General features: G+C 38.5%; 2 protein-coding genes across 2 annotated transcripts; both read right to left on the bottom strand.

The window, feature by feature from the left end:
- Positions 1 to 349: 349 nt before the first annotated feature.
- LOC122044054 (COP9 signalosome complex subunit 3-like) lies at positions 350 to 6,944 on the bottom strand. The gene is made up of 6 exons (XM_042604597.1): positions 6,663 to 6,944; positions 5,634 to 5,749; positions 5,302 to 5,548; positions 996 to 1,053; positions 833 to 922; positions 350 to 445 (listed from the first exon to the last, which is right to left on the bottom strand). The coding sequence occupies exons 1-6, from the start codon at positions 6,845 to 6,847 to the stop codon at positions 350 to 352; spliced, it is 792 nt and encodes a 263-aa protein (XP_042460531.1). The 5' UTR covers positions 6,848 to 6,944.
- A 1,582-nt stretch (positions 6,945 to 8,526) lies between these two features.
- Positions 8,527 to 25,596, bottom strand: LOC122042478 (solute carrier family 35 member F1-like). The gene is made up of 11 exons (XM_042602622.1): positions 25,342 to 25,596; positions 25,088 to 25,182; positions 24,518 to 24,575; positions 12,261 to 12,458; positions 11,454 to 11,530; positions 9,815 to 9,897; positions 9,506 to 9,557; positions 9,269 to 9,337; positions 9,038 to 9,124; positions 8,898 to 8,959; positions 8,527 to 8,816 (listed from the first exon to the last, which is right to left on the bottom strand). Exons 1-11 carry the CDS (start codon positions 25,499 to 25,501, stop codon positions 8,735 to 8,737), a joined length of 1,023 nt encoding a protein of 340 aa, XP_042458556.1. The 5' UTR covers positions 25,502 to 25,596; the 3' UTR covers positions 8,527 to 8,734.
- Between the last annotated feature and the right edge of the window lie 440 nt (positions 25,597 to 26,036).

Genomic DNA, 26,036 nt, shown 5'->3' with positions numbered 1-26,036 from the left:
TTAGCAAATGTATTCACCCCTTGCCTTCTATTGCCTCTTCATCTCCATCAAACTTCATCTCCACAAATACACAGCAACCCTCTTTTCTTCTCTCCTTTTTCTTTCCTTTGCATCTTGATCCACACAAGCAAAAGTGGCCAAAGATTCCAACTTGTGACAAGGAGTTATAATTGAAAGAGACTAACTAAAGGTTGTATTATGCAGAAAATGAATTAAGTTTTGATGAGATAACTACTGTAGAAAAAGGACAACGATATAGAACAATACTGTCCTCAACAATAGTGTTGCAAATGGTTGCTCCTTTTTTTTTTTTTTTAGGAAATAATACAGAAGAAATGTAGTTTCGTTTTTAGGAAATAATAGTTATGAAGTTGATGCAAACCTGAGTATAATTCTTCAGATTTCTGTGAGCGGCTGAAGAAGTATACTTTGGGAATGATGGAACCTGCCCAATTTTGAACTCAATTTAAAATGAGCATACTAAAAACTTTGCATAGAAGCTAAATAAGAATTAACTATGTCATTTCTTATGGTATTAAGGAAAGATGTATGACTACAGAAAAACGAACAACCTATACTAGCAAGCATTCAACAAATAATGCAAGAGGTTTCAAGAGTCATTCTTCTGAATCCTATATAAAGCACTTTTTGTTCCAGTAATCAATCTATTGCTCAAGATTTAAGCAAAATGCTAGATGTTTGCTAAGGATTTAAAAATTGTTTTGTAATCTACCACAATCTTACATACTTCACAAAGGTTCATTGGGCCAGATGCGCATTATAATTCAAGAAAACATAGTAAGGGGCTAAAAAAAGAAAATACAGAGCATACCTGTCCATTCAGGATGAGTGAAACCAAAATATACTTTTTGTATGCTTCAACACATATTGCATTTAGAGTAGTCATCGGTGCAGTAACAACCTGACAAATATGCCCATTGCTCCATAAATTATTTAATCAGTTAGATATCAGATTGCTTATACCATTTACGCACATTATGAAGACACGCTAATGCTTTCTCAAAACGCTTTAATCCAATGTTTATCATTCCCCTGTTGCAATAAATTTCAATAATCATAACTTGAGTATAACATGTCAAAAAATCCAACCAGAAAAAAGAGAAGACAGAATCAGCATATATATGCAACCGCCTGCAGCAATGCAGTGGAATCATTTATTTTAAAAGGCCGCCTCCTAAGCCGGTAAGGCAGCCACATAGCTTACACATCAAGAACCCACAAAAAAGTCATACAGGCTATACAAATCCTAGCTTACTAAACTCCAAGTAATGTTCATATTGATTAGATTAAATTAATTTTGCCAAATAAACAAAAAAAAAGAAGGAATTCATATGCATTGCTTAGCTCAATAAATAATTATTTTGTTATGTGAATTAAACTGTGATGGCTGATTAGCCTAATTTATTATATGTTGTGTTGTATGTCACATTTGTATTGCTCAGATTCTTATATACAAAATATCTTAAAAGAGATTGGATTACTCAAGGCGATGAATTTAATTATAAAGAGATAGCTGTAAATATTCTTTACAATGATTGATTAGGTTGATTAATTTGATATATTATAGAGGCAAATTTATACATTTTTTTAAATTGTACAATATTTCAATATAATCAATATTTTTTTTTAAAAAAAAATACTGACTGTATATGAATCTGGAAAAAAACATGTGTTATGTAGTGGTTAGGCCACATGCTATAGGTGACATGTTCAGCCATATAACGCCTCAATAGGCTTTCTAAAAACTTCAGATGGAATCTAAACTTTAGTTAGCATCATTCAAGTTAATTAACAGGATTTGATTAGTTCTATTGAGGAAAGTTATAGGTTGAAGGGGAAAGGTTACGGTGGCAGCAACCACATCCCTAAGTTCTGACTAAACAAGAATAAAATTATTGGTGGAAAAAATCTCATGCACTTGTCCCAAATCCTCATATTGCTCCCACCACCCCCACCTCAAAGACAACTCCTTTCAGTCTAGGTACAACCTAGAAAAAGAAGCACCACTTCACACACCAAGAACTATGAGACCAGTCCTTTCATTTTAAAGTGACATATGTAGTGTACAATTCAAGCCTTTTTTTTTTACATAATTCCATGGAGATCTAGAGAATAGGATTTTTTTTAAGGAAAGTAAAAAATCTTCTTTTTTCCTTTCCACTAAAGTGAAGAGATCAAATTAGCCTCAAGAAGAATGTTTGGTATAGTCACTTCTTGGCTTTTGACCCTCACTAGTCACTATATGTGTGTTTGTCCCTGAGATCCTTATTTTGCTCCCACCTCACCATATCTAATTCATAAATCCACCATTATAAAGTCATCACCATGGATTAGAATCTCACTAAATGAATGCAGTTATAGGAACTGGCAAAACATCTTGTTCCGCAGGCAAATTAACACACAGAACGACTAGAGTCATAGGAACATTACATCCAATGCACTTAGAAGCTTCCTCTGAGGTCAATCAAGCTTTTGTGATGTGGTATGAGGTCAGCAATGATTCTGCTAGAAGTATGAGGTTAGTCAACTTTTGTAATGTGGTCCGAGATTGGTACCCTGACAAAACAAGTTGTACAATGAAGTATTCTCAATGCGGCAAAGATTCTTTGTAGTACATGACTAACTCCTCTTCTACCACCTCGTTATCCTCTTCCTTCATTTATGTACCTCAATTCTCCTCTTCTCTGCCTCATTCGCCTAGTTCTCCTCTATTCCTATTCTTCGTTCTCCTCTTCCTCTATCTTGCTTGCTTCTCCTCCACCTAAGTTAGTGCTGAGCACATTTGGCACAACTGACAAATCTCATTAAACATCGTTTTTTGTATTTTATTTCATAGACCTAAATAAAACTCTTGGATTTAGTGAAATAATTCAAATACATGACTAAAATTACTAAAGTTTTTAAAAAATAAAGAGATCCGAAATTTTTCAAATTTTGAGACATAAAAATATTTTATTTTAGGTCTAAATTAAATCTTCAATTTTGTAATTAAATTTATTAAATTTTATAAGTATAAAATCTTTTTAAAAAAATTAAAACTTGAAGATTTGTCTAATTAAAATTTTAAAAAATTCTGGTTTTTTTATTTTTTCAATAAAATTAAATTTAAATTTAAAAAAATCCCTTCAAATTAGATTGGATAGAGTTTTTTTTTTAAAAAAAAAATAGACATTGCACAGATATTGCAACCATCATGTATTTTCAATAATATTCCAATAAATGAATTAAAAATAATTTATTTTTAACTTAAATAAATAAATTTTATGTAATTAAAGCGCCATATCAAAAAATAATTGTTCCTTGACATTCGAACCAAAGGAAGAGAAGAGAGGCTCAACACGATTCCATTCAACCCTAATTTTTCTATCGCTTGTTCACACTATCTCTCAAAAGTTAAACCAGTTTTAATTTAAATAAAATAAATAAATAATTAAACTAAACCAAACCAATATTGTAAACTAGGCTCAACTGAAAGTCAATTAGGTTTGGTAGAGCCCATCGTAGACATGGTGATTAAGATTAAGATTAAGATTTGACATGAATTTATGTATAAGATAGACTCAATGATATTTAATTTGAATATAGTATTTTTAAAAGGTTAGAAATTATATTTACCATCTCTCTTGACTAGCCGGCCCTCGTTGAACACATGGAACTCGTCCCCTCCCCATCTCTCTCCAAGATATTCCTCTTTGTCTTTTCACCTTCTCTATTTATGCTGCAAGTTGCTACTCCAATGTTGATGCCAAAACGTTTCAATATTAGTCAACAGGCAAAATGGTAAATTCCACCTATGTCAAGCAACACATCTTAATACCTTAATCCTTGTTATCAATTATAAATATACCATGAACAATTCATCTTTATTCTCTGAAACTTCATTTTTATTTGATCATTCAATCCTACTTGAGGGGCATAAGCATTAACACTTGGAATCTCATTACCTAAAGTGAACTATAGCACAATAGTTCTATCACCAAATTTCTTAACTTATTGAAAACCTTACTCTTATAGTATTTATTTGGTATGATACATTTTTTATTTTAATTTTCCTATATAACAAAGTTTAAAACTTGTATTTATTGTAAGCATATATATTTATTTTACTCCTAATAATGTCATCTGCTAACCTTATCCTATAGTTATGGGTTAGTTTCTTTACCCATCTTGGCCTATAATAATAAGATAACTCTTGCTTATTTTTACATCAAATCCAAGAATTGCTACGATGGGCCTATTTTAGGAGGCCTCCAAGCCTACTTCGTGCATATTGAGGTATCCAAGTGGTGAACGCCCCCTGAGCACTAAAAAGTGATGATCTAAACTTACTAAAAAGTGGCAAATGACACAATAATTATGACAAGTTTAGACAATTTTAATGTTGGTTGTCCACCCCTAATGCAACCACAACCTTTTTCATCCAATCTTAGAAAATTGGCAATTTTCCACCATTATGCAGGTGATGGGAAATATTAGGGATTAAGTTTTGGATAACATGTGAATCCACAAAAGAAATTTGCTATTTTATTGAGATGACTAATCTAGCTATTGATCCTAAAAGAATTATGAATTTTTATCAAATGAACAAGAATGTATTCCCATTATCAGTAGCCAATAGTTTTATCTTGTAGACTATCCCATAACTATTAGGTGTCATGTCTAACTAGAGGCCAACCAGGTCCAGTTTAAATAATTGCAGCATCCTGACTGAATTGAATTTTAAATTTCTTGAACCAAGAAAACTGCAATCATCAGGTTGACAGGTTCAACGCCTTGATTGAGTTTTAAAAAAAGGGCTGAGTGCAACTCCATATACTTAAACAATTCCCTGAACCTACTTTCCCAAAACAAGCATATTTCTTGAATACCGATCACATTTTCCTACCTGTTCTTTGATCTTCATCCTCTATCTTTACAGCTGCTCAGATCTTATTGTGTGAGCAAAATACCACATGATATCGTGACATTTTGAAGGTGAAACTACAATAGTAATATAAAGAATGTGTAGATAGTGGAGGGCTACCACATAAGACAACAAGGGCATCCTATAAATTGCCTTCCATTGCTCCTTGAATTCTAACATTCTATAGCTTCAGAAAGTGAACCTCCAGATCATATTCCCTTTAATATGTAAATTTCAGATAATTTGATTGTAGATCAACAAAATCATGATTTATTTTGTGTTATATAAGATGGATAAAGAGGGTATAACTTTCAATATTTATTATATAATTCTCAACAAAATAATGACAGCCAATGAAACCATATCGAATGACTAACCCATAGTAGCAATAGAGGAAATGATCTCTCGGGTGATCAACCTCAAAGATGTCATCATCCAGAATGCTTAGTCCCGCTTTATAGCACTTAGCTAGAAGACACAGAAGAAGATAATCCGAGTGTAAGGTAGTTAATTGCTCTGTGGAAGTTTGGAGTTTACGGACAGCCATCCACAAGGGAGCTATTCCTTGCATGGGAACCCCAAGCTGCATAACCTGATCCTTGAAACTCTTACAAACAGAAATGACTGCAGAGAAAATACAATTCTTACCTCAGACAAATAAGATTTATAACATAGAAACTAGTTCTTATTTACAGGTCAAAAATCATACATTTTTCTGGTGCAAGCTGTATCTGTTCTGCTGAGCATGAGTTGATAAATTCCACTACAGTCAAAAGAAAACCGGAAGCCTCCTCCCCTGAGATTGACCCAGATGAATATGCTTCCCTTCAAGACAAGCACATTAAAATCAGGCATGAACCATGTTTACAAGTAAAGAGAGAGTAACAACAGGCAAACTTATACAGGAAGAAATTGTCTCAATACAAATTGGCACTCTTAAGTGCAGTTCAACAATAAAATAATTTCAGAAAAGGACATCTAACACTTATCAGCAAAAAGATATAAAGGATAACCCCAATGCTACAGTTGAAAGAAAATTGATTTCATTTCCAGCTCATATGGTACATAATGAATGGATGACCAGTAAAAGAAAAAATACTGACTCTATTTATAACTTATTCAGTTGATTCAGGAAGAACCCTTCAGATGCATGTGGAGGTACATGAACTGAACTAAATAATGGTTGGTTGGTACATATTTGCTAGAATTTTATGTCCTACGCATATATAATTTATTTGATTGGCAGTAGGCCGAACTGCATAAATAGTTGTCAAACTGGATAACTATAATGTCTGAAGATTAGAATCATTTCAATCCTCTTTGCACTAATCAATTTAAAGCCACAATGTGACAGCAGTTTCTAAATTCACGAACTTAAGTAACACAACTGATTCTAAACATAGCACACTACCTCTATTTCGATCTCACAGTTCTTTCATTTTTTTAGCATATTCTCACAACTCCGGGACTTTCTGAAGCCACTCAGACTCTCTTTTTTTGGTACAGTCTTATGTAAAAATATGATGGGAGGAGGATAAATTTCTCAACAATGGTTGTCAGCGCGTGATCAAACGAGCGCTTTCTGCCTGATCACCAAGTGATTAAACATACGCATTAAAAACAAAAATAAATCAATAAAAAAACATACAAAAAAAGAAGCTAGAGACGGAAGAACAAGAGCGTAGCTTTCGGCGGAGGAAATAAAGCGAAGGACAAAAAAGGGTCAGCGTTCACTCACAGAAGGAAAAGGTAGCCTAGGGTGTGGATGGATGGGTCGAGCTGGGAGAGGAAGGGGGCGAGTCGAGCTGCATGGGAGCGGAGAGCGTCCTCGGACTGCTTGAGCAGGGAGTGGAGGTGCGAGACCTCGTCGGGACTCCTGGACAAGCCCTGGATGTGCGCCACCAGCACCTCAATCGACTCCATCGCCGTGCTCTTCCCCTCGCCGATCGCAGACCCTCCTGATTGAATTTGAAACTGAATCCCACGAGGCTCGGGATGAGAAGCAGCTCAAAAGCCGGTCGATGGTTTCGGTTCTTCGCCGGCCCTTCGTCTAATACCAATGTCGCAATGGGTCAGCGAACGGGCCGATGAATGGACCGGGCCAAAATGGGAACCCGGCCTGGTCCAAAGTTTGTAAGAGGTGAAATTTATCTCGACTCTCTTCTTAATCTGTCTTTCTAAGTAAATAAGCTATAAATATAGCTTTTATATTTGCATATTTAATATCATTTTTTCTATAGTTTATTTTTTAAAAAATAGTTATTTATCAAAAATCTAAAGAAATATGTTACTAGTTATTATCTGAATATATTATTAAAATTCTACGTTCTCCCCTCTATCAACCTTTCCAAATTAATTATCTGGATGACTAACATAAAAACTAAGGTCAAAGGATCATTTTACCTCACGGTTTAGGTTCTTCTAGTGATTAATCAGGTATTTAAAGGTTAAATTTCATTTATAAAGCACTATACAGATTTTTCTTAACTTAAATAGGTATTTATGAGCATTTTTCAATTTATCCTATGGTTGATGAAAAATTTTCATGAGACTAAATTTATTATCTTTAAAATTAATCGATTTAAAAAATTAACTATCTAAATTACTAAAAAAATAATGATTTTCTTGATAAAGCAATGATAATTTAATTATTATAGATAAATAATCTTTCTATGATTTATATATCTGATAACTTGAAAATATAACTTATGGTACATATAGATATTTTTCACTCTTAAATAGATCTTTACGAGTACTTCCTAATTTATTATGATAGTTGATAAAATATTTTCATAGATAATCACCTTCAAAATTAATAGTTTGAAGAATCAAATATTTAGATTATTAAAAAATAAAACAAATATTTGATAGAGCAATGATAATTTAATTATTATTTATCTATTAGATAACTCTAAAATACTGGTAAAAAGATAAAATCGTCACTTTAATAGTACTTTTCTTCAAAGAGATAAATCATGAAGATTTTATCCGATAATAATATTACACGTAAAAAGATGAGGCAACTAACAAGACATTTCAATCCCAAACTTATGAATGACAATATACCTACATTAATTATATGGGTCAGCACGTGGGCCTCCAAATACAACTTATGAATACTGTGAAGTTGATTTTCAAAATACTGATTTTTAGTGACAAATTAATTTTTCTTAATAATTAGTCTTCTTAGACGTAACATCTTAGGATATTCTCTTTCGTGGGAGAATAAAAAATGAGCAATTATATAAATAATATAATTAATTAATATGATATTAATTTGTAACGATATTGAATAAATCTCGTAAAATATGCATTTTAACTTGTTTAAAGTCGATGCAACGGAGTAATACTATAGATAAAAAAAATAAAATTTATTATAAATAAAAATTAGTAGCATCTAAAATTTATTTAAAATTGGGCACTTATAGAACCCGTAGTCGATGTTATTTTTTATTTAAAGCTTTGAATGACTGATTATTATTTTTTTTTTGGCTTTGCAAAACTTTATCATGAGAAATTAAAGTATGATCAGATTCATAAGATCAATATCTATCTTTTTTTTACTTTCAGTTAAATGAATTATTTATGTTTGACAACCAAGAAGAACAAGAACAAGATGGTACTTAAAATAGACAAACACTCAACTGATCACGATTTGTGTTCTGATCATGCTGTGCTTTTGTATGTTCCATCAAAAAATCATTCAAACAACCGCGCATCGTTTAATCGAATAAGCAATTCCCCGCGGATTTGCTTCGATATCTATGGTAGCAAACTCGTGATAGATTAAGCTTGAGGATTGGCAGAGCCTCAACAGCTGTTCAGATTCACATTACGGTCCCCTGCAGCCTCATTGTCCTTTGCAACCTCAGAACTCTTATCCTCCCTGCTCCTGCACAAATCGACGAGAAAGGTTGCTCATTCAATCTTCTACGACAGAGCGATGAAGAACTCAATGACGACTAAGAAATACCACGAATAAACCATGAGCCCAATCGTGACACCTGCAAAAGCTATGAAGTACATCCAGTCCACCTGCAAGGAACCAAAAGAGATTTATCTCTAGCCTTTAGCTTTTACGATTCAATCTTTTGCCGCGGCAAAGTGACTAACCTTCTGGTGGTAGGCACAGATTCGGATTAGAACAGCCCACATGTCTGAGGTCAGTAGTGAAAGGTTGAGCATTGTGGCTCCACATATCTGAATGATGATGAAACAAATTAAACAGATGTTTTTATATCCAAATAGTAGCTCGATAAACAGACACCTTTTTAGTTTTGTATCTTGAACTATCTATTCAACAATAAGTAACAAATCATAAATCCATTAGCATATCGAGCCTACCTTGAGAATTATAGGGACAGTAGAATAAAATAAGAACATTGCCAATGCAAACCCAAGAAATGGTAGTACCTGAAATACATATTCAGAAAATTAAATTAGGGACTATGACAGTGCTATTGTCTATCTTGATGGTTATTGCATAATATTTTTGTTTTAGCTCACAACTGCAGTTCTTGTTGTGTATTAAGCTTTAAGTGCATGCATGTATGGTTGCACAAACATAAAGAATAGACTTACTGCTCCAGCCGTCCAATTGACATTTTGAAGCTCATTCCGCTCGAGAATGGCTCTATGAATAATTGAGGAAAAAAAATTAAACAAACAATCGATGTTCCAAACCAATAAGAGAACAAAACTGGTTTAATCAAAGGTCTAATATGTGTTTTGCATTTGATTACTTGAGAAATTCATTTACTATCTTTTGCTATTTAAACACTCCTTGTGGTAAATAGTTATCTATTATTTTATCAGACTTCATCAAAGTAAGGAGGAAGCTTGCTATTTAAAGTTTGCAATATATGTCCATCGCAAAATGAACAAGGATACATTTGAATAGCACTGACAACAGCTCCAAATGCTCCAAGCATTGCCATCAATTCGATTCTAGTTGACCTCTTTATGATGAATTCCTGATCATTTGCAAAAAACAAGATGAAAAGAATTTCCTTAGTTGAGAATGAATCACTTTTGTTAAAGTTTGTGTTGAAGCAAGAAAGATATGCAAGGCTAGACAGAGTTTATAAAACAGGAAGAAAAACATAAAAGATGCTATAGACAGAAAAGACTATAAGGGAAAATGAAAAAACAATCTTCTTCAGTGAATAGATTATGTCCTTCGATGATCTCGGTATTTCTCACCCAAGGTTATGCTGTCATGATTCATGAGATTCCTCAGATTACTGAACAACAATAAAGAGTTGTGCAGCTCCTGGGAAGAACAATTTACAATTACTTAATAAACAACCATATGGAGTTTTATCTAATCTGATCACATGTCAAGATTATTAATGGCTGAAAAATGTAAATGCATCTCCCAGTGTTCTTACAAATAATATAAAAAATAAAAAGAAGCAAACAACTATCCCAAAAGTTTAAGATGTCAGGAAATGGCTCGACCCAGTATTGTATTGTTCATATTCCCCTTGAGTTTTGGACAAACAAACTGAACCGATTGAAGTAATAACCAAAACTGTCTTGCATCGTTTGAATTTTGAACATACGACCCTGATTTTATCATAACTTCAATTCTGGTCTAATACCATATTAAGTTCAATTAGATTTACTATGACCAAAAAACTAAGCTATCAGAAATGATTTTATTTTTCTGGTCTCAGATGTAAGAACAATAATGAATGGGAGCCTTGGAGCAATGGTAAAGCTACTGCCATGTGCCCTTGAGGTCACGGGTTTGAGTCACGAAATAACTTCTTGCAAAATGCAAGATAAGACTATGTAGAATAGACACAATGTGGTCTGACACTTCCTAGGACCCCGCATTGGTGGAAACTTTGTGCACTAAATTACCCTTTTAGATGTAAGAACAATAATCGAAGCATCAAATTCAAATGCCATTCCTCTCAAACCAAGCTTCACCAAAAGCAAAGCATAGTAGAATACATAGGGAAACAGACGATGAGAGGTTTTGAGCTCATAATGTTAGCTCCAATATCATGTTTAGTCAAGTGGATAAATAAATACCTAAATGCTTAAGCTATCAGGAAAGGCCCAATCCATGGTCTTAAATCCTTGACAAAAAGAGAAAGTGGTAAAACAAGGAGATTCCTTGCAATCTTTCTGCACAAAACCACATGGTTGCACAAACACAGATGCTCGTGCATTAGTATCAATGAGATCCTACTAGAGACTACGAACCAAAGATCTCTATTTTTTTTCTTCCAATTAATCATACTTTTATACGTCTTTTCTTCTTACACACCACTCAACATATCAACAGGATAGAAGAAGTCCCTGCCTTAGAAAATCAATACCTAAAGACTTACATTAAACAGAAAGTAGTTGAATTATCAGATTATTGACTTCACTAGACATGTTTTATGAAAGAGGGAAAAACAATCATTTAATATGCCATTATTTCCTTGAGAGTACAAATAGAAACAAAATAAAGTAAAAACTATAAAATTATTAGATAAAAATATAGTGGCGGGTATGAGGAAGTGAAGCACACCTCACTAACGTTGCTAACTGCATAGAGTGTAGAGCCAGCAAAGACTAACAAATCACCTTTCACAGGATTTGGTCCTCCTATAACAATGAAATAGGAAAAGGAGAAAGGGTAAGTCAATTAATCAAAATGCTGCACAAATTCCACATAGTTGCTGGATTATCCTCCAAGATAAAAGGTGCCTATAAAGATTGATCAGATGTTCACATTGCGTGAACTATAAAGATTTGAAAAGGCATCAGAAATTAAATTCTCTTATTTTTGTTATTTCCGAAGGAAATAGAATGAATGAACACTGATCTAATTTCATTGACATTATAAGTGCCCATGCTCCAATTGAATGTGATTACTAATATAATTTCTTTGGTATTATGAGTGCCGACAGACATGTAATGGATCAAACAAATTCCCCTCAGTTCATTAACTTGTTATTAAACTTGAGACTATTTTCTAATAGCACAAGTTTGGCTGCAAAACTAGTAAATGAATTAAAAATTGACTTAAAACAATAATGCTGAATGGGTATATCATTCATCTTTCTTCTGCCTTCATCAAATTAATTTGATGGATTGATTGGATTTGGCCACTTCGGTAATTTTATTTTGGAACAAAATTGCTTCATGTACCTATTCAAATGGGTTATAGTGTGTGTCAAGTAAGCCAAATCCAAACTTAAACAATCCTGGATGGTGCATTTATTGAAACTATAGTACAATCACCATAACAATATAAAAGTATTTGTCAAAGACATTGGTAGTAACAGAGAAATTAAAAAACAGAATTGTACCACTTCAATAAGTATCAACTGACCCTGTGCACGGTCACTAGCGTGAACATCGGAAAATACTACCATAATAAGGCCAGCAACACAAATAGCAACACCAGCAAACTTCCTGAATCCATACTTTGTACCCAGAAACAGCCAAGTGAAAAGTATAACACATGGAATTGACCAACAATCCAGGAGCATGACACTTGTCAAAGACGTGTACTGGTAAGACAAGACAACTACAACAAAAAAAGAAGTCAATGAATCAAGTTTAACAGGTAAGGAGCAGTAGTAACCCAAACTTTAAGAAGAAAAAAATATTGTAAATTGCATAGATATATAAGTACAACTAGCAAACACTAATATAAGACTAGATGAAATTGGAAATTTAATTCAGCTAAATGGCATGAGATACATCAATTATAGTTTTTTATTAGTGAGGTCCAATGGTATATGTTCCTGTTTGAAAGTGGGGAAGATGATGCGCTAGTTAGGTGGCTCTGAAGACGTTGATGATGTGGACGAACCTGCGCAGCAAAAACAAGAATTGGGAGAAGAAAGTGTTAGTCACCAGACAAGGGAGAAGTCTCGGCGCAGGCACTCCAACGCTGTCAGAACAATAGCCGAGCGAAATGAAGAAGAAGATGAATAGTAGAATAATAATGTGGATGTGTGCGTGCGCACATACCTGCACCTGTAGGAGGAGACCCCTTATATATTGCTAATTTTCCTCTGTGCATGGATATCAATGCATTTCTGAAAAAGAACCGGCTATTCTGACATTCTGACAACTTTTCCGAAATAAACTCATCATTTCTGTGTATTGCAGGGTAGAAGCTTCCTCCGTATAGCGTGCACAAGGGATATTTCTTTATTCTTTGACAACGGTTACACAAAACGTCAAAAGGAATATTAGGTTGTTGGGTTGATGGGTCGTTAATGCGCTTTTGGTGATAAGCCGGTCGAATCTAATTTGCCTGGACGAGGAGTCCGATCGGCTAAAGAGCACTGACTAGTTTGAGGACTCAACCTCTTAAAGATTGGATATCCACTCGGACAGGGAGTTCGGTCGGCTTAAGGTCTGCGATAGGCTAAAGAGCGTTGGACATCTCGAGTACTTGGCCTCTTGAAAACTCGGTATCTGCTCGGACCGAACAAGGAGTCCGGCCGACTAGAGGTCCGCTCAGATATGGGGCCCGATTGAACCGGCACGGGATTTCATCTGGCTAGGGGGGACTCGGTATCCGACCAGACCAAATGTCCGATCGACTGGACTACTCGACGAAACTGTGCGACAATACCGACCCCTTTGACTTTGACAGCCATATCATCCGGTCTTCTTGACTTCGACCCCAATTTCGGGGGCCTTACCTACCCCTTTAAGTCTAGTCGAAGGAGGCTGCAAACTCGACTAACTAGACACTCATGTCTTTTTGTGTTTCTCAGCCTTCAAATTTTTCCTAGGCGTTATGTTAATGTGTGTACACCAATTCATGTGAGTAGTGCTTAAACGACTACTGACTCGAGCAAGCATTACCTCGACCAATCGAAAGGTTTTCGCCTTGGTGTATTAGCACAACGCTTGACTTGATTATCTTCCGTTCGGCACTATTTTGCGACAACTTGTTTAGGTAATATTAGTCAAGTGACCGTACGACCGAATGGACGAAATGCACGGGGAAAATTGCTTATAACTTGGCCGATCAGCCTAAGAGTCTAGAAATTGGGCGCAAGATCAAGCTCGCTTATAACTCGGTCGATCGACACGAGAGTTTGAGACTTAAGCGCAAGAGCACACTCGCTTATAACTCGTCCGAGCGGCAAGAGAGCCAGGAACTTGGGCGCGAGAGCAAACTCGCTTATAACTCGATCGAGCAACACTAGAGTCTGGAACTTGGGCGCGAAAGCATGCTCGCTTATAACTCGGCCGATCGACATAAGAGTCTGGGACTTAGGCACGAGAGCAAGCTCACTTATAACTCGGCCAAGCGGCACGAGAGCCTGGAACTTGGGTGCAAGAGCAAGCTCGCTTATAACTCGGTTGAGTAGCGTGAGAGTCGGGGACTTGAGCGTGACAGCAAGCTCGCTTATAACTCGGCCGATTGGCACGAGAGTCTGGAACTTGGGCGCAAGAGCAAACTCGCTTATAACTCGGTCTATCGGCACGAGAGTTTGGGATTAGTCACGAGAGCAAACTCGCTTATAACTAGTCCGAGCGACAAGATAGTCATGAACTTGGACTCGAGAGCAAGCTCACTTATAACTCAGCTGAGCGACACTAGAATTTAGAACTTGGGCACGAGAGCAAGCTTCGGCAGAGCGACACGAGAGTCTGAAACTTGGGCGCGAAAGCAAGCTCGCTTATAACTCGATCGAACGATACGAGAGTCTAGAACTTGGGCGTGAGAGCAATCTCGTTTATAACTAGGCCAATCGACACTAAAGTTTAGGACTTAGGCATGAGAGCAAGCTCGCTTCTAATTTATATGAGCAAGAAGGGAGACAGGAGCTTGGGCGCAAGAGCAAGAGCAAGCTCGTTTATAACTCGATCGAGCGATACTAGAGTCTAGAACATGGGCGCGAGAGCAAGCTCACTTATAACTCGATCGAGCGGCACGAGAGTCTGGAATTTAGGCGCGAGAGCAAGCTCACTTATAACTCGACCGAGCGGCACGAGAGTTTAAAACTTGGGCGCGAGAGTAAGCTCGTTTATAACTCGGCCGAGCGGCACGAGAGTTTGGAACTTGGGCACGAGAGCAAGCTCGCTTATAACTCGATCGATCAGCATGCACGAGTGCAAGCTCGTTTATAATTCGGCCAAGCTGCATGAGAGTCTGGAACTTGGACGCCAGAGCAAGCTTGCTTATAACTCGGCCAAGCGGCACGAGAGTCTGGAACTTGGTCACGAGAGCAAGGTCGCTTATAACTTAGCCGAGCGGCACGAGAGTCTGGAACTTAGGCCGAGAGCAAGCTCACTTATAACTTAGTTAAGCGACATGAGAATCTGGAACTTGGGCGCGAGAGTAAGCTTGCTTATAACTCGGCCGATCGACACGAGAGTCTGGGACTTGGGCGCAAGAGTAAGTTCGCTTATAACTCGACCGATCGGCACAAGAGTTGAGACTTAGGCGCAAGAGAAAATTTGCTTATAACTCAACCGAGCCACACAAGAGTCTAGAACTTGGGCGCAAGAGCAAATTCGCTTATAACTCGGTCAATCGGCACGAGAGTCTGGATTTTAACCTCTAAGATTGAAGGCACGATGTTAGAGGCATGGTGTTGAACTCGAATGCCTCGGAGAGTGGAGGCCCGATATTAGAGTCATTGTGTATGACCTGAATGCCTTGGAAGATAGAAGCACGGTGTTGGAAGCATGGTCTATAACTCAAATGCCTTAGAGCTTGGAGGTACGGTGTTGGAGGCACGGTGTATGACCCGAATGCCTTAGAGCTTGAAGGCATGGTGTTGGAGGCACGGTATATGACCGGAATGCTTTGGAGGGTGGAGGCACGGTGTATGACCGGAATGCCTTAGAGCTTGAAAGCACGGTGTTGGAGACAGTGTATGACTCGAATGCCTTGGAGGGTGGAGGCACGGTGTTGGAGGCACAATGTATGACCCTAATGCCTTAGAGGGTTGAGGCACAGTGTATAACTCAAATGCTTTGGACAATGAAGGCACGGTGTATGGCCCGAATACCTTAGAGCTTTAAGGCACGGTATGACCCTAATGCTTTGGAGGGTTGAGGCATGGTGTATTACTCGAATGCTTTGGAGGGTGGAGGCACGGTATATGACCCGAATTCCTTAAAGCTTTAAGGCACGATGTATGACCCGAATGCCTTGGAGGGTGGAGGCACAGTGTATGACTCGAATGCTTTGTAGGGTGGAGGCATGGTGTACAACCCGAATGGGCCACTTGGTATAGCTAAGTTGCCTGTTGGAGCTACCAAGTGGAGATTGAAATTTATTCTGAATGAACATGCCGAAAGGATTTGCTGAATGAAATTGCCACAATTTAAAATTTTTTGGGGGTTGTTGATCGAATTGAAAGTTTGGTCCTTTAAGATTTTCAATCGGATGCTCATTTTGACTTTTGAAGTTATCCATTTTGATTTTGATGGCTATTTTGATTCTCAAAGTTGTTGATCGGATGTTGGTCTAAGCGTCAGCGAGGCTCTTCCCACTATGTGTTGGAGCAATCAGTGTGACCCTAGGTTTTGATGTTTGAGCAAAGGTTAAGTTAGGTTATTTATTGTATTTGATATGCGTTGTTAAATGTGCAGGTGACAGGTACAACATGAAAAATCAAGTGCGATCTTGGCAAAGGAAAAGTCCAAATGTGATCTTGGCAAAAGTAAGTCAAGTGTGATCTTAGCAACACAAGTACAAGTGTGATCTTGGCAACGCAAGTCCAAGTGTGATTTTGGCAACGTAAATCCAAGTGTGACTTGGCAAGGATGAAATCCCAGAGCGAGGAGCTCTTGGCAAGGATAAAGTCCCGGAGCGAGGAACTCTTGGCAAGGTTGAAATCCCGGAGGTGAGGAGCCTCTTGTCAATGAAAGACCAGACAACAAGGGCAAGGCTGAAGGAAGCTCTTGAAGACAAAACGTGAAGGATGAGAAATATCTGAGGGACACAAGGCTAATGAAGGAGGCTAGAAGGCACGGTCAAGTTATGCGGGCGAGGACGAGTGTTGAGTGATTGTACTCAGGGTAAAAACCCTAGTGTTAGGGTTTACTAGTAGACTGGTATATGTCTCAATCAATTGGTAGTTGAGAAACAACAAGTGTGAGCTTCTATTTGCTCAGCCTAGGGTGACCAGTCGACTAGTATATTCATCAATCGACTGGTTAGTCGACTGGGAGAGAACATAATATTTCTATTCTCTTAATCGAACTGGACCAGTCGACTAGTCTCTTCATCAGTTGACTGGTATCGAGCCGTTAAAATGTAACGGTCGATTTTCCATATAGGCCAGTCGACTAGTGACTTTACCAGTCAACTGGTAGCAGGAAAACAGCTTGGATGTTTTTCCCCAAGCTCTATATAATGAAGCTCGGGATAGCTGGCTTGGGCGACAAAATTAGAGGTGGTTAACCCCTAATTAGAGTCTCTAAGCTCTCGTGATCCAAGTGCGCATGATCGAGTTTGTGGCGAGGTTTCTCCACTGAGGAGTCGTTCACTAACCAAAGTTTACCAGGGATTGATCCACCGAAGGGATCGTCCACCTTACGAACACGTCGTGAAGTAGGAGTATTATCTCCGAACCACGTTAAACGAAACATGTTAGGGTTTGTTTGTTTCCTTTCTTGTTCTTGGCTTTTGCATTCGTATTAGTTTTGTATTTCCTCTATGCACTAACGAATATATAGGAAGTGAACGAAATGGGTGATCGGCTATTCACCCCTCTCTAGTCGGTGATCAAGGTCCTAACAAGTGGTATCAAAGTAAGGAGCGCTCTTGAAGGACTAACCGCCAGAAGGAGCAAGTGCTAGAGAAAGAAATGAAGTCGGAGGGAGCACTAGGATGCGATATCTGAATCCCTCTTCCAAACATGCAAGGAGATTTCAAATATTGGAGGTTGTGATTGGAGACATGGTTCCAAATGGATTGGAACCATTGGATTGCATTGGAAGATCCCTTCGAAGCTCCAACGTACAAGCAGGGAAAGTGTCTCCGTCCATAATATTAGACCAAGGAAAAAAAGCAACAATGGTAGGCGAACAAGGAGGTAACTAAAATTTTATTAAATTTATTGCCTTCTAATGTGTTGTCTAGTGTAGGTGAATACAAGTATGCAAGTGACCTTTGGAAGAAGGTAATTGCTTATCATGGGAACACCTCACAAACACAAGAAGTGAAAGAGCCCGAGGAGAAGGGCTCATTAGTCCAAGAGGAGGAGAAGGACTAATCGGATGTGGACACATGTTCAACATCCAAAGAGGAGGAAGAAGTGGAATCGTCCACATCTTCGAAGGAAGAAGAAGACGAGTAATTCAAGGCAAGTGAAGAAGAGGTCTTGGAAGTTCAACACTCAACCACTTCTATCGAGAGGAGCAGGAAAGTCCACATCAAGTGCTTTGAGTGTGGAGAGATGGGACACTACAAGAGTAGGTGCCCCGTGCTTAAAAAGGTAAAGGAGGTAATTCCTAAACTCAATAAGGTTGATTTAGAAACTAATGTGAGTTGTAGGAATGAAGTGAATGAGAAGAAACATATTAGATGTTTTACGTGTGGTGAGTGAGGACACTACCACACAAAATGCCCCAAGAAGGAGAGCTCAAGAAGATGGAGCAACTAAAGAAGTGGAGAAAGAATGGAGGTTCATGTCAAGGAGGAGCTCCAAAGATAAAGGGTAAGGTAAACCCTTGTTTAAATTTGAATTCAAATTTAAATTCCTCAATGCATGCTAAAAATAATGTTAGTTATTTACCCATACATAATTATGGATTTAGGTATAATGATAGGAATAGGGTTAATATAGTTGATAACCCTAGAAAGTCAAACCTAAAGGTTAGACCTAACAAAAACCAAACTACCATGCCTAAGGAGAGGAAGGTAATGAAGGATCTAGGCATTAATCCTAAGAAGGGGAGACATATGCCTAGAAAAAAGGGTAGGTCTAGGAATGTCCAATGTGGACATGTTAATTCTAGGGTTAGGAACCTAGAATTGGAAAATCAAGCCATAAAATTAAGGCTTGAAGAAATGGAGAAAGTCCTATATGGATTCATTATTGGATCTAAAGGATTGGATAGGGTGTTGGGTAGTCAAAGACCCAAAAATGTTAGATCGGACTTGGGATACCGATCTAGTCCCTCCAAGGCCAATGAAAAGAAATATGCAAGGGTTGCCTATAACTATGGCAACGAGAAGTTAAGCAAGGATAGATCATCCAAGGTTAAGGACAAAGGGAAGTTAACCAAAGGCAAGATGTCTAAGGTTAAGAAAGTTAAATGGTTAGGCCAAATGTCACCTAAAGTGCATCATAGTGGTTTAATCATAGTGGATGAGTCACCTAAGAAGGTGGCTAAGGTTAAGAACTCTAAGGGGAGCTCAAAGATTCAAATTGGGAACCATGGCCAATGGATCTCAAGTGGACATTGCTTGGGATTCTAGATGGGTTATGAAATGTGCCAAAGGGTTTGGAGACGGACTTGAGTCTCAAATCCAAGGAATTGGCACAATTGAGATGAGTTGTCATGTAAGAAATATGAAATGAGATTCATATTGCATGAAAATTAGTTTTGGATATATAGATGTCATATAAACTAAAATTAGGGATGCATTATGGTTTAGTATGGGTCAATATATCAAGAGGAAGCCAAAACTAGGACTTTAGGTCAATGTTTAGTTGAACCATTTAGATAGTTTTGGGTTTTGTGTCAATTCATGATAGATATATTTTTAAATATATTTTTTCCAAGTAGACAAGGGTAAAACATACCTCTACAAAATTTGAGATTTTTGGAAGCATGTGAAATTTTTGGTGCATTTATGAAATTAGTTCAGAAATGTGTTTTGGGTTGAAATTTGTACCAATCGACTGCTATGACCAGTCGATTGGTGACACTGTTCATCAAACACAGAATAACTCTGTGAGTTTGTTTCGATGAGGGTGGTCGACTGGGGACTATGGTAGTAAACTAATACAGTCTAAAACTATTTTTCAGCAATAGGAAATGGCCAAAAGAATGGTATACGTGTATATAGTCTTATGAGGAATTAATACATGATAATTGTGATCATTAGAGGTAAAAGAGTCCAATAATTAGGACATTATTGGAGCTCTTTTTGATGTATGGCAAAGGGGGAGCAGTTTAGGTTTAAGTGGGAAACCTAAATACTTTTGCAAGAAATCCTAGCTCAAGGGGGAACTTAGGTGAAGGGAGGCCTAGGATTAGGTTCCATGATGTATGCATGAGTAGATTCATATTTATTTGCATGTTATTGCATTATATGTCTACCTAACTTAAATGGGTTGTCACACATCAAAAAGGGGAGATTGTTGGAGTAATCAATGTGACCCTAGGTTTTGATGTTTTTTCAAAGGTTTAAGTTAGGTTATTTGTTGTATTTGATATGCGTTGTTAAGTGTTCAGGTGGAAGGTACAACAAGAAAAGTTCAAATGTGATCTTGGCAAAGGAAAAGTCCAAGTGTGATCTTGGTAAAGGTAAGTCCAAGTGTGATCTTGACAACATAAGCCCAAGTATGATTTGGCAAGGATGAAGTCTAGAAGCGAGGAGCTATTGGCAAGGATGAAGTCCCGGAGTGAGGAACTCTTGGCAAGGTTGAAGTCTCGGAGGTGAGGAGCTTCTTGGCAATGGAAGATCCGACAACAAAGACAAGGCCGAAGGAAGTTCAAGTTCTTGAAGGCAAAGCGTGAAGGATGGGAAAGTATCTGAGGGACATAAGGGTGATAGAGGAGACTAGAAGGCAAGGTCAAGTTGTGGGGGCGAGGACAATTGCTGAGTAATTATACTCGGGGTAAAAACCCTAGTGTTAGGATTTACCAGTCGATTGGTATATATCCCAGTCGAATGGTGGTTGAGAAACAGCAAGTATGAGCTTCTATTTGCTTAGCCTAGGGTGACTAGTCGACTAGTATGTTTATTAGTCAACTGATCCCAATTTACTAGTCAGACTGGAAGAGAACAGAATGTTTTTGTTCTCTCAACCGATGTGGACCAATTGACTGGTGTCTTTATCAGTCGACTTTCCACATAGGCCAGTCGACTGGTAGAGGGAAAGCAGCTTGGATGTTTTCCCTGAAGCTCTATATAATGGAGCTCGGGATAGCTGACTTGGGTGAAGAAATTAGAGATGGTTAACCCCTAATTAGAGTCTCCAATCTCTCATGATCCAAGTGCGCGTGATCGAGTTTGTGGCGTGGTTTCTCCACCAAGAATGAGTCGTTCACTAAGGATCACAGGGATCGTCCACCTTACAGACACGTTGTGGAGTAGGAACATAATCTCCAAATCACGTTAAATGAAATGTGTTAGGGTTTGTTTGTTTTCTTTCTTGTTCTTGGCTTTTGTATCGGTATTAGTTTTGTATTTCCGCTGTGCACTAATGAATACTTAGGAAGCGAACAAAGTGGGTGATAAGCTATTCACCCAATCTAGCTGGTGATCAAGGTCCCAACACTATATTCTTGAAGCAGATCCTTGAGGGAGGAGCAAGGAGCGAGGATGATTCTTTATTCGCTTCTCCTGACTCCGCCATTCGACGGAGCTTCTTGCCATACTGATGACATTCACTAGTAGCATGATGATGGGATTGATGGTAATCACAAAAACGTCGATACTTTTCAAGAAGCGACCGATCTGGCGCGATAGTCACTTCTGGGGCGTCTTCCACCTTCTACACTACTCTCTCCCCCCTTCTTGGCTCAAGTGGGCAGCTCAGATGCCAATATGCACCTTGCGAGAGAAGAGGGAGATCCTTGCGCTCTGTCTGAGTAAGGGCAGGAGTTGGTGTATTGCATTCTTTTCTAGCGGATTGAGCTTTCTCCACACGAACATAACTGATCGATCGGCTCAACAAATTATCAAAATTTGTTGGGAGCTTTTTCACAATAGAGCAGAATAAATCTCCATCAGACAGGCCCTGCGAGAAAGCGCTCACCAATATTTCTATAGTTGCAAAGGGGGCATCTAAGGCAACTTGATTAAAATGCCGGATATATTCCTTCAACATTTCCTTTGACCTTTGCCGAAGGGCAAACAGATTGAGTGGGGCCTGGTAATATCTTATATCTCTGACTACTAGCGAAGTAGTGGAGAAACGCCTTGCAGAAATCCCTGACGCAGTAGATGGAACCGATTGACAACTGGTTAAACCATCTCTGTGCCAGATCAGAGAGTGTGGTCAGGAACACTCGACACTTAACACCATCCGTGTATTGGTGTAGAATGGTTGAATTCTCAAACTTAAGCAAGTGGTCTTCCGGGTCGGTGTTCCCTCCGTATTCTCCGATTGCTAAGGGTCAGAAGTAGCTCGGCAGCTTATCCTCCAATACTTCCAAAGAGAACGACATACTAATCCGCTCAAGGGAGCTATTGCCCATCGGAGCTTTCCCCGTACGAATGTCTCGAGCAGGGGCATTTCCAGAGGATGACCGTCGGGGCCTCTCCGCTCAGCCCAAATCTTCGAAGGGCATGCAGAACAGCGCCCGGTGGTATGCAATCGGTGATGGAGGCACGGGAGGGAAGGCAGTCAACTGTACAGGAACCTGGTCATAACTGGTTAGATGAGGGGCTAGGGGAAACTCCATTGGTCCTTCCGCCCTAGCCCTCTGCTCAATGTGAGGTCCTGTCCCCGAGAATACTAGGTCGTACGACAGGGGAAACCCGACGACTGCCTGTTGCTATTGCACCAATTTTTTAGCTTGAACAACCACGCGTAACTCCAGGTCCTCTACAACAAAGTAACGAGTGCGAACTGTCCAGCTTCTTCCATCTTCGAGTTTTAGATTCAGGCAAAGTTCCCACAGACGACGCCAAATTTGTTCATATTTGAAAGCGGGGAAGATGACGTGCTAGTTAGGTGGCTCTGCGAGGAGGCGAAGACCTTGATGATGTGGATGAACCTGCATAGCAAAACAGGAACCGAGAAAAAAAAGTGTTGGTCACCGAGACAGGGAGGGGTCCCGATGCAGGCACTCATATGCTCAAGTTAGAACAATAGTCGAGCGAAATTGAGAAGAAGATGAATAGCAGAACAGTAATATGGATGTGTGTGGGTGAGCGAGTACCTACGCCTTTAGGAGGAGACCTCTTATATTGCTAATTTTCCTCTATGCACGGATATCAATGCATTTCCAAAAAAGAACCGACTATTTTGATATTCTGACAACTTTCCTAAAATAAACCCATCATTTTTGTGTATTGCAGGGTAGAAGCTTTCGCCGTATAGCATGCACAAGGGATATTCCTTTATTATTTGACAACGGTTACACAAAACGTCAAAAAAAATGTTGGGTTGTTGGGCTGATGGGTCATTAATACGCTTTTGGTGATAGGCTGGTCAAGTCTCTTATAATGTCCGATCGAGCCTAATCCGCCCGGACGAGGAGTTTGGTCCACTAAACACCACTGACCCGTTTGAAGACTTGGCCTCTTAAAGGCTAGACATCCACTCGGACAGGGAGTTTGGTCGACCTAAGGTCCGCTTGGACAGGGAGTCTTGTTGGCTAAAGAGCGTTGAACATCTCGAGGACTTGGCCTCTTGAAAACTTGGTATCCGCTCTGACTGGACAAGGAGTTCGGCCGACTAGAGGTTCGCTCGGGCATGGGGCCCGGTCGAACCGGCCTGGGACTTCATCGGGTTGGGGGACTCGGTATCCGACCAAACCAAATGCCCGGTCGGCTGGACTACTCGGCGGAACCGTGTGACCGTACCTGCCCCATGTGTTGACTCTCCTTAACTTTGATAGCGACATCATCCGGTCTTCTTGATTTTGAACCCAATTTCAGGGGCCCTACCGTATTCACCGTATCAATATAGATTCAGGTATGTGCAACTACACAACCTGGACTGACATGTAAAATTAGAAAAAGAAAAGTTCAACCACAATAATCCAGTAAAATTCTCTCAATTTCCTTACTAGCTAAAGAAAATTGTTAATATTGCCGTTAGAAAGGAATATGATTGGACAATAATAGGTGTTTCTTTGGCATAACAGAAGTGTGCTAGTTAAATGATAGCAGCATATTCTTGATGATTAAGAGCAAAATATAGATCATTACAATATGGAGATAATGAAATCCAGAGATGCCAAGGTCATTGAGAAGGATATAATTAAAAACTTTGAATCCAGGTCACTGATTTTAATTCTTCTACTCATTTATTTATTCTCTGTTCATCTACTTCATTGTTCTGATGATATATCAAACCATATAAGTACTTGTAAACATTAACTAGTACCAAATGTTTTGTCTCATCAAGTTCAAATTTTCAAGTATAATGATAAGCCTAATGCATCTTTGGCTATATTGGAACTTGGAGATGCAGAACTCAATGATCAAATTCATTGATGGATATTCTACTAAATTCAGTTTGGGTATTAGTTGGTGGGAGCTTGCAAGCATGATTTATCATTGATTCAATAATATTACAAGAAGTAGAAACTAATTTTCGACCTTATTGCAGCACATATATCGATTCTTGATTGTTATAGAAATATAACTAATGAATTCATAAATTGTGTTCAAGCACTATCATCTTCAAAAGGACACGTTATTAGACATCCTATGGTTGCATAGTGTAAATATCACAAAGAAGTACTGACCAATGAAATTGGCTTCCACATCGACAATAGCAAGCATCAGATAATAGTACCAACTTATCTGTGCAAAAGAAAAGCAAGTTTGAATCAATCCTTATCTATAAATAGAAGAAAGATTAATCGAACAATCTATCATAATTACAGCAAGTGTCAAAAAATAGTAAAGTATTAACTAGCAACAACTTTTTCTGAGGAAGAAAAAAAAACTGTTCTGAGGAAATATTCTTGCTATAAAGACACAGTATAAAGTCATTCTTTATTGCTCTAAGATGATTGGATAATACACATATATAATTGAGAGGAGAATAATTCTGAAAAAGTTAGTTATGTATTGAGAAAGCCAGTCAATGTGCTCCGTCTCTGTCGAGATTTGGACTGCTGCAAATTCCTTTTTTTTTTTCTTTTCAACTCTGGTTAAGTAATAGAGTGGCAGACAAATTTTGACCTAACTTCAATTCAGTCCATATAGAGAAGACAAACCCCTAACAATCTGAAAGGAAAACTAAAATGTGTTCTGGACATATCAAATAAACCAGAAAAAAAAAATGCAAGGGCAAGGAGCTATCACAGCACCTGGAGCGGTCTCCTCTTGTAGATGACAATAGAACCGTAAACTATAGCAAGGAGAAGATAATTCAAGAACGACTGCGACGTGGGAGCGTTCACTCCTACAATCATTCCAAGAAAATAATTCAAAAACCAGATTATCCACCAGGGTAAGACACCGCCCTCCACCCCCTCACCCAAATAAAAATCGCACCTTTTTCATCTATTCAACGTTAATCGCCGTAGCACCAACTTAAAAGAAGCAAGAAAAGAGAGCAAACCTCGTCTGGCGAGCTCGGACGAGGAGAATCCGGTGGAGGTGATGAGAAGCGAGACGAATTGCCCCAGCAACAATCCCATGAGAGCCTGCCTCGTCCACACCCTGTTCCACACCTCGCGAATCGAGTTGCGGCAGGCCTCGGAGAGAAAAAGCGGCGCCATTTTCCTTCCTTTTCGACCCACCCACCGCCGTCGTCTCCTCCTCGCGCGAATTAAAAAAAAAAAAAAATCGGATCTTTGTCGCACCGTTGGAGAGCGAGAGCTTTTATAGGCAGGCACGCAGAGTTGGAGTTGGAGGCCCAACTGAGGATAGGCGGAAAGAACAATGATGGCGCGAAAAGGAGAGGACGTGATGATTGCACGGGAGACATCGAACGACGGTGGAGGAAAGCGAAGAAAGTGAACCGCCATGGTTGGGTGTTGAAAACCACTCAAATATGAACCATTCATATATATGAGGTGTCCGAGTTTATTAATTTTATTATATAAATGAGTTTTTATTAAATTAAATAGTATATTTATTGACAATGGACCAAAAGTACATTAAAAATTATGGAATTCTTAAAAACTGAACCTAATTTTCATATTTCCCAAAGACGTATTCATTTTCTATTTTATCATTATGATGCTATATTATAAAATTATCATCACTTTTTATGCAGGATAAGAAGAGACCAAATCTTTTGGTAGAAAAAAT

This window comes from Zingiber officinale, chromosome 2A, assembly GCF_018446385.1.
Source record: "Zingiber officinale cultivar Zhangliang chromosome 2A, Zo_v1.1, whole genome shotgun sequence".
Taxonomy (NCBI): Eukaryota; Viridiplantae; Streptophyta; class Magnoliopsida; order Zingiberales; family Zingiberaceae; genus Zingiber; species Zingiber officinale.
Note: the sequence above shows the minus strand (reverse complement) of the source record. Positions and strands in the feature narration are given on the sequence as shown.

Bases quoted from the DNA above. Each gene is read 5' to 3' on its own strand.
- LOC122044054 (XM_042604597.1), bottom strand. From the start codon at position 6,847: ATGGAGTCGATTGAGGTGCTGGTGGCGCACATCCAGGGCTTGTCCAGG. The intron at 5,750-6,662 runs GTGAGTGAACGC...CTTGTCTTGAAG, and splicing joins CTAGGCTACCTTTTCCTTCT to GGAAGCATATTCATCTGGGT. The intron at 5,549-5,633 runs GTATGATTTTTG...TTTTCTCTGCAG, and splicing joins ACAGCTTGCACCAGAAAAAT to TCATTTCTGTTTGTAAGAGT.
- LOC122042478 (XM_042602622.1), bottom strand. From the start codon at position 25,501: ATGGCGCCGCTTTTTCTCTCCGAGGCCTGCCGCAACTCGATTCGCGAG. The intron at 25,183-25,341 runs GTTTGCTCTCTT...GAATGATTGTAG, and splicing joins GTCCGAGCTCGCCAGACGAG to GAGTGAACGCTCCCACGTCG. The intron at 12,459-24,517 runs GTCAGTACTTCT...TTTTTGTTGTAG, and splicing joins TGTGGAAGCCAATTTCATTG to TTGTCTTGTCTTACCAGTAC.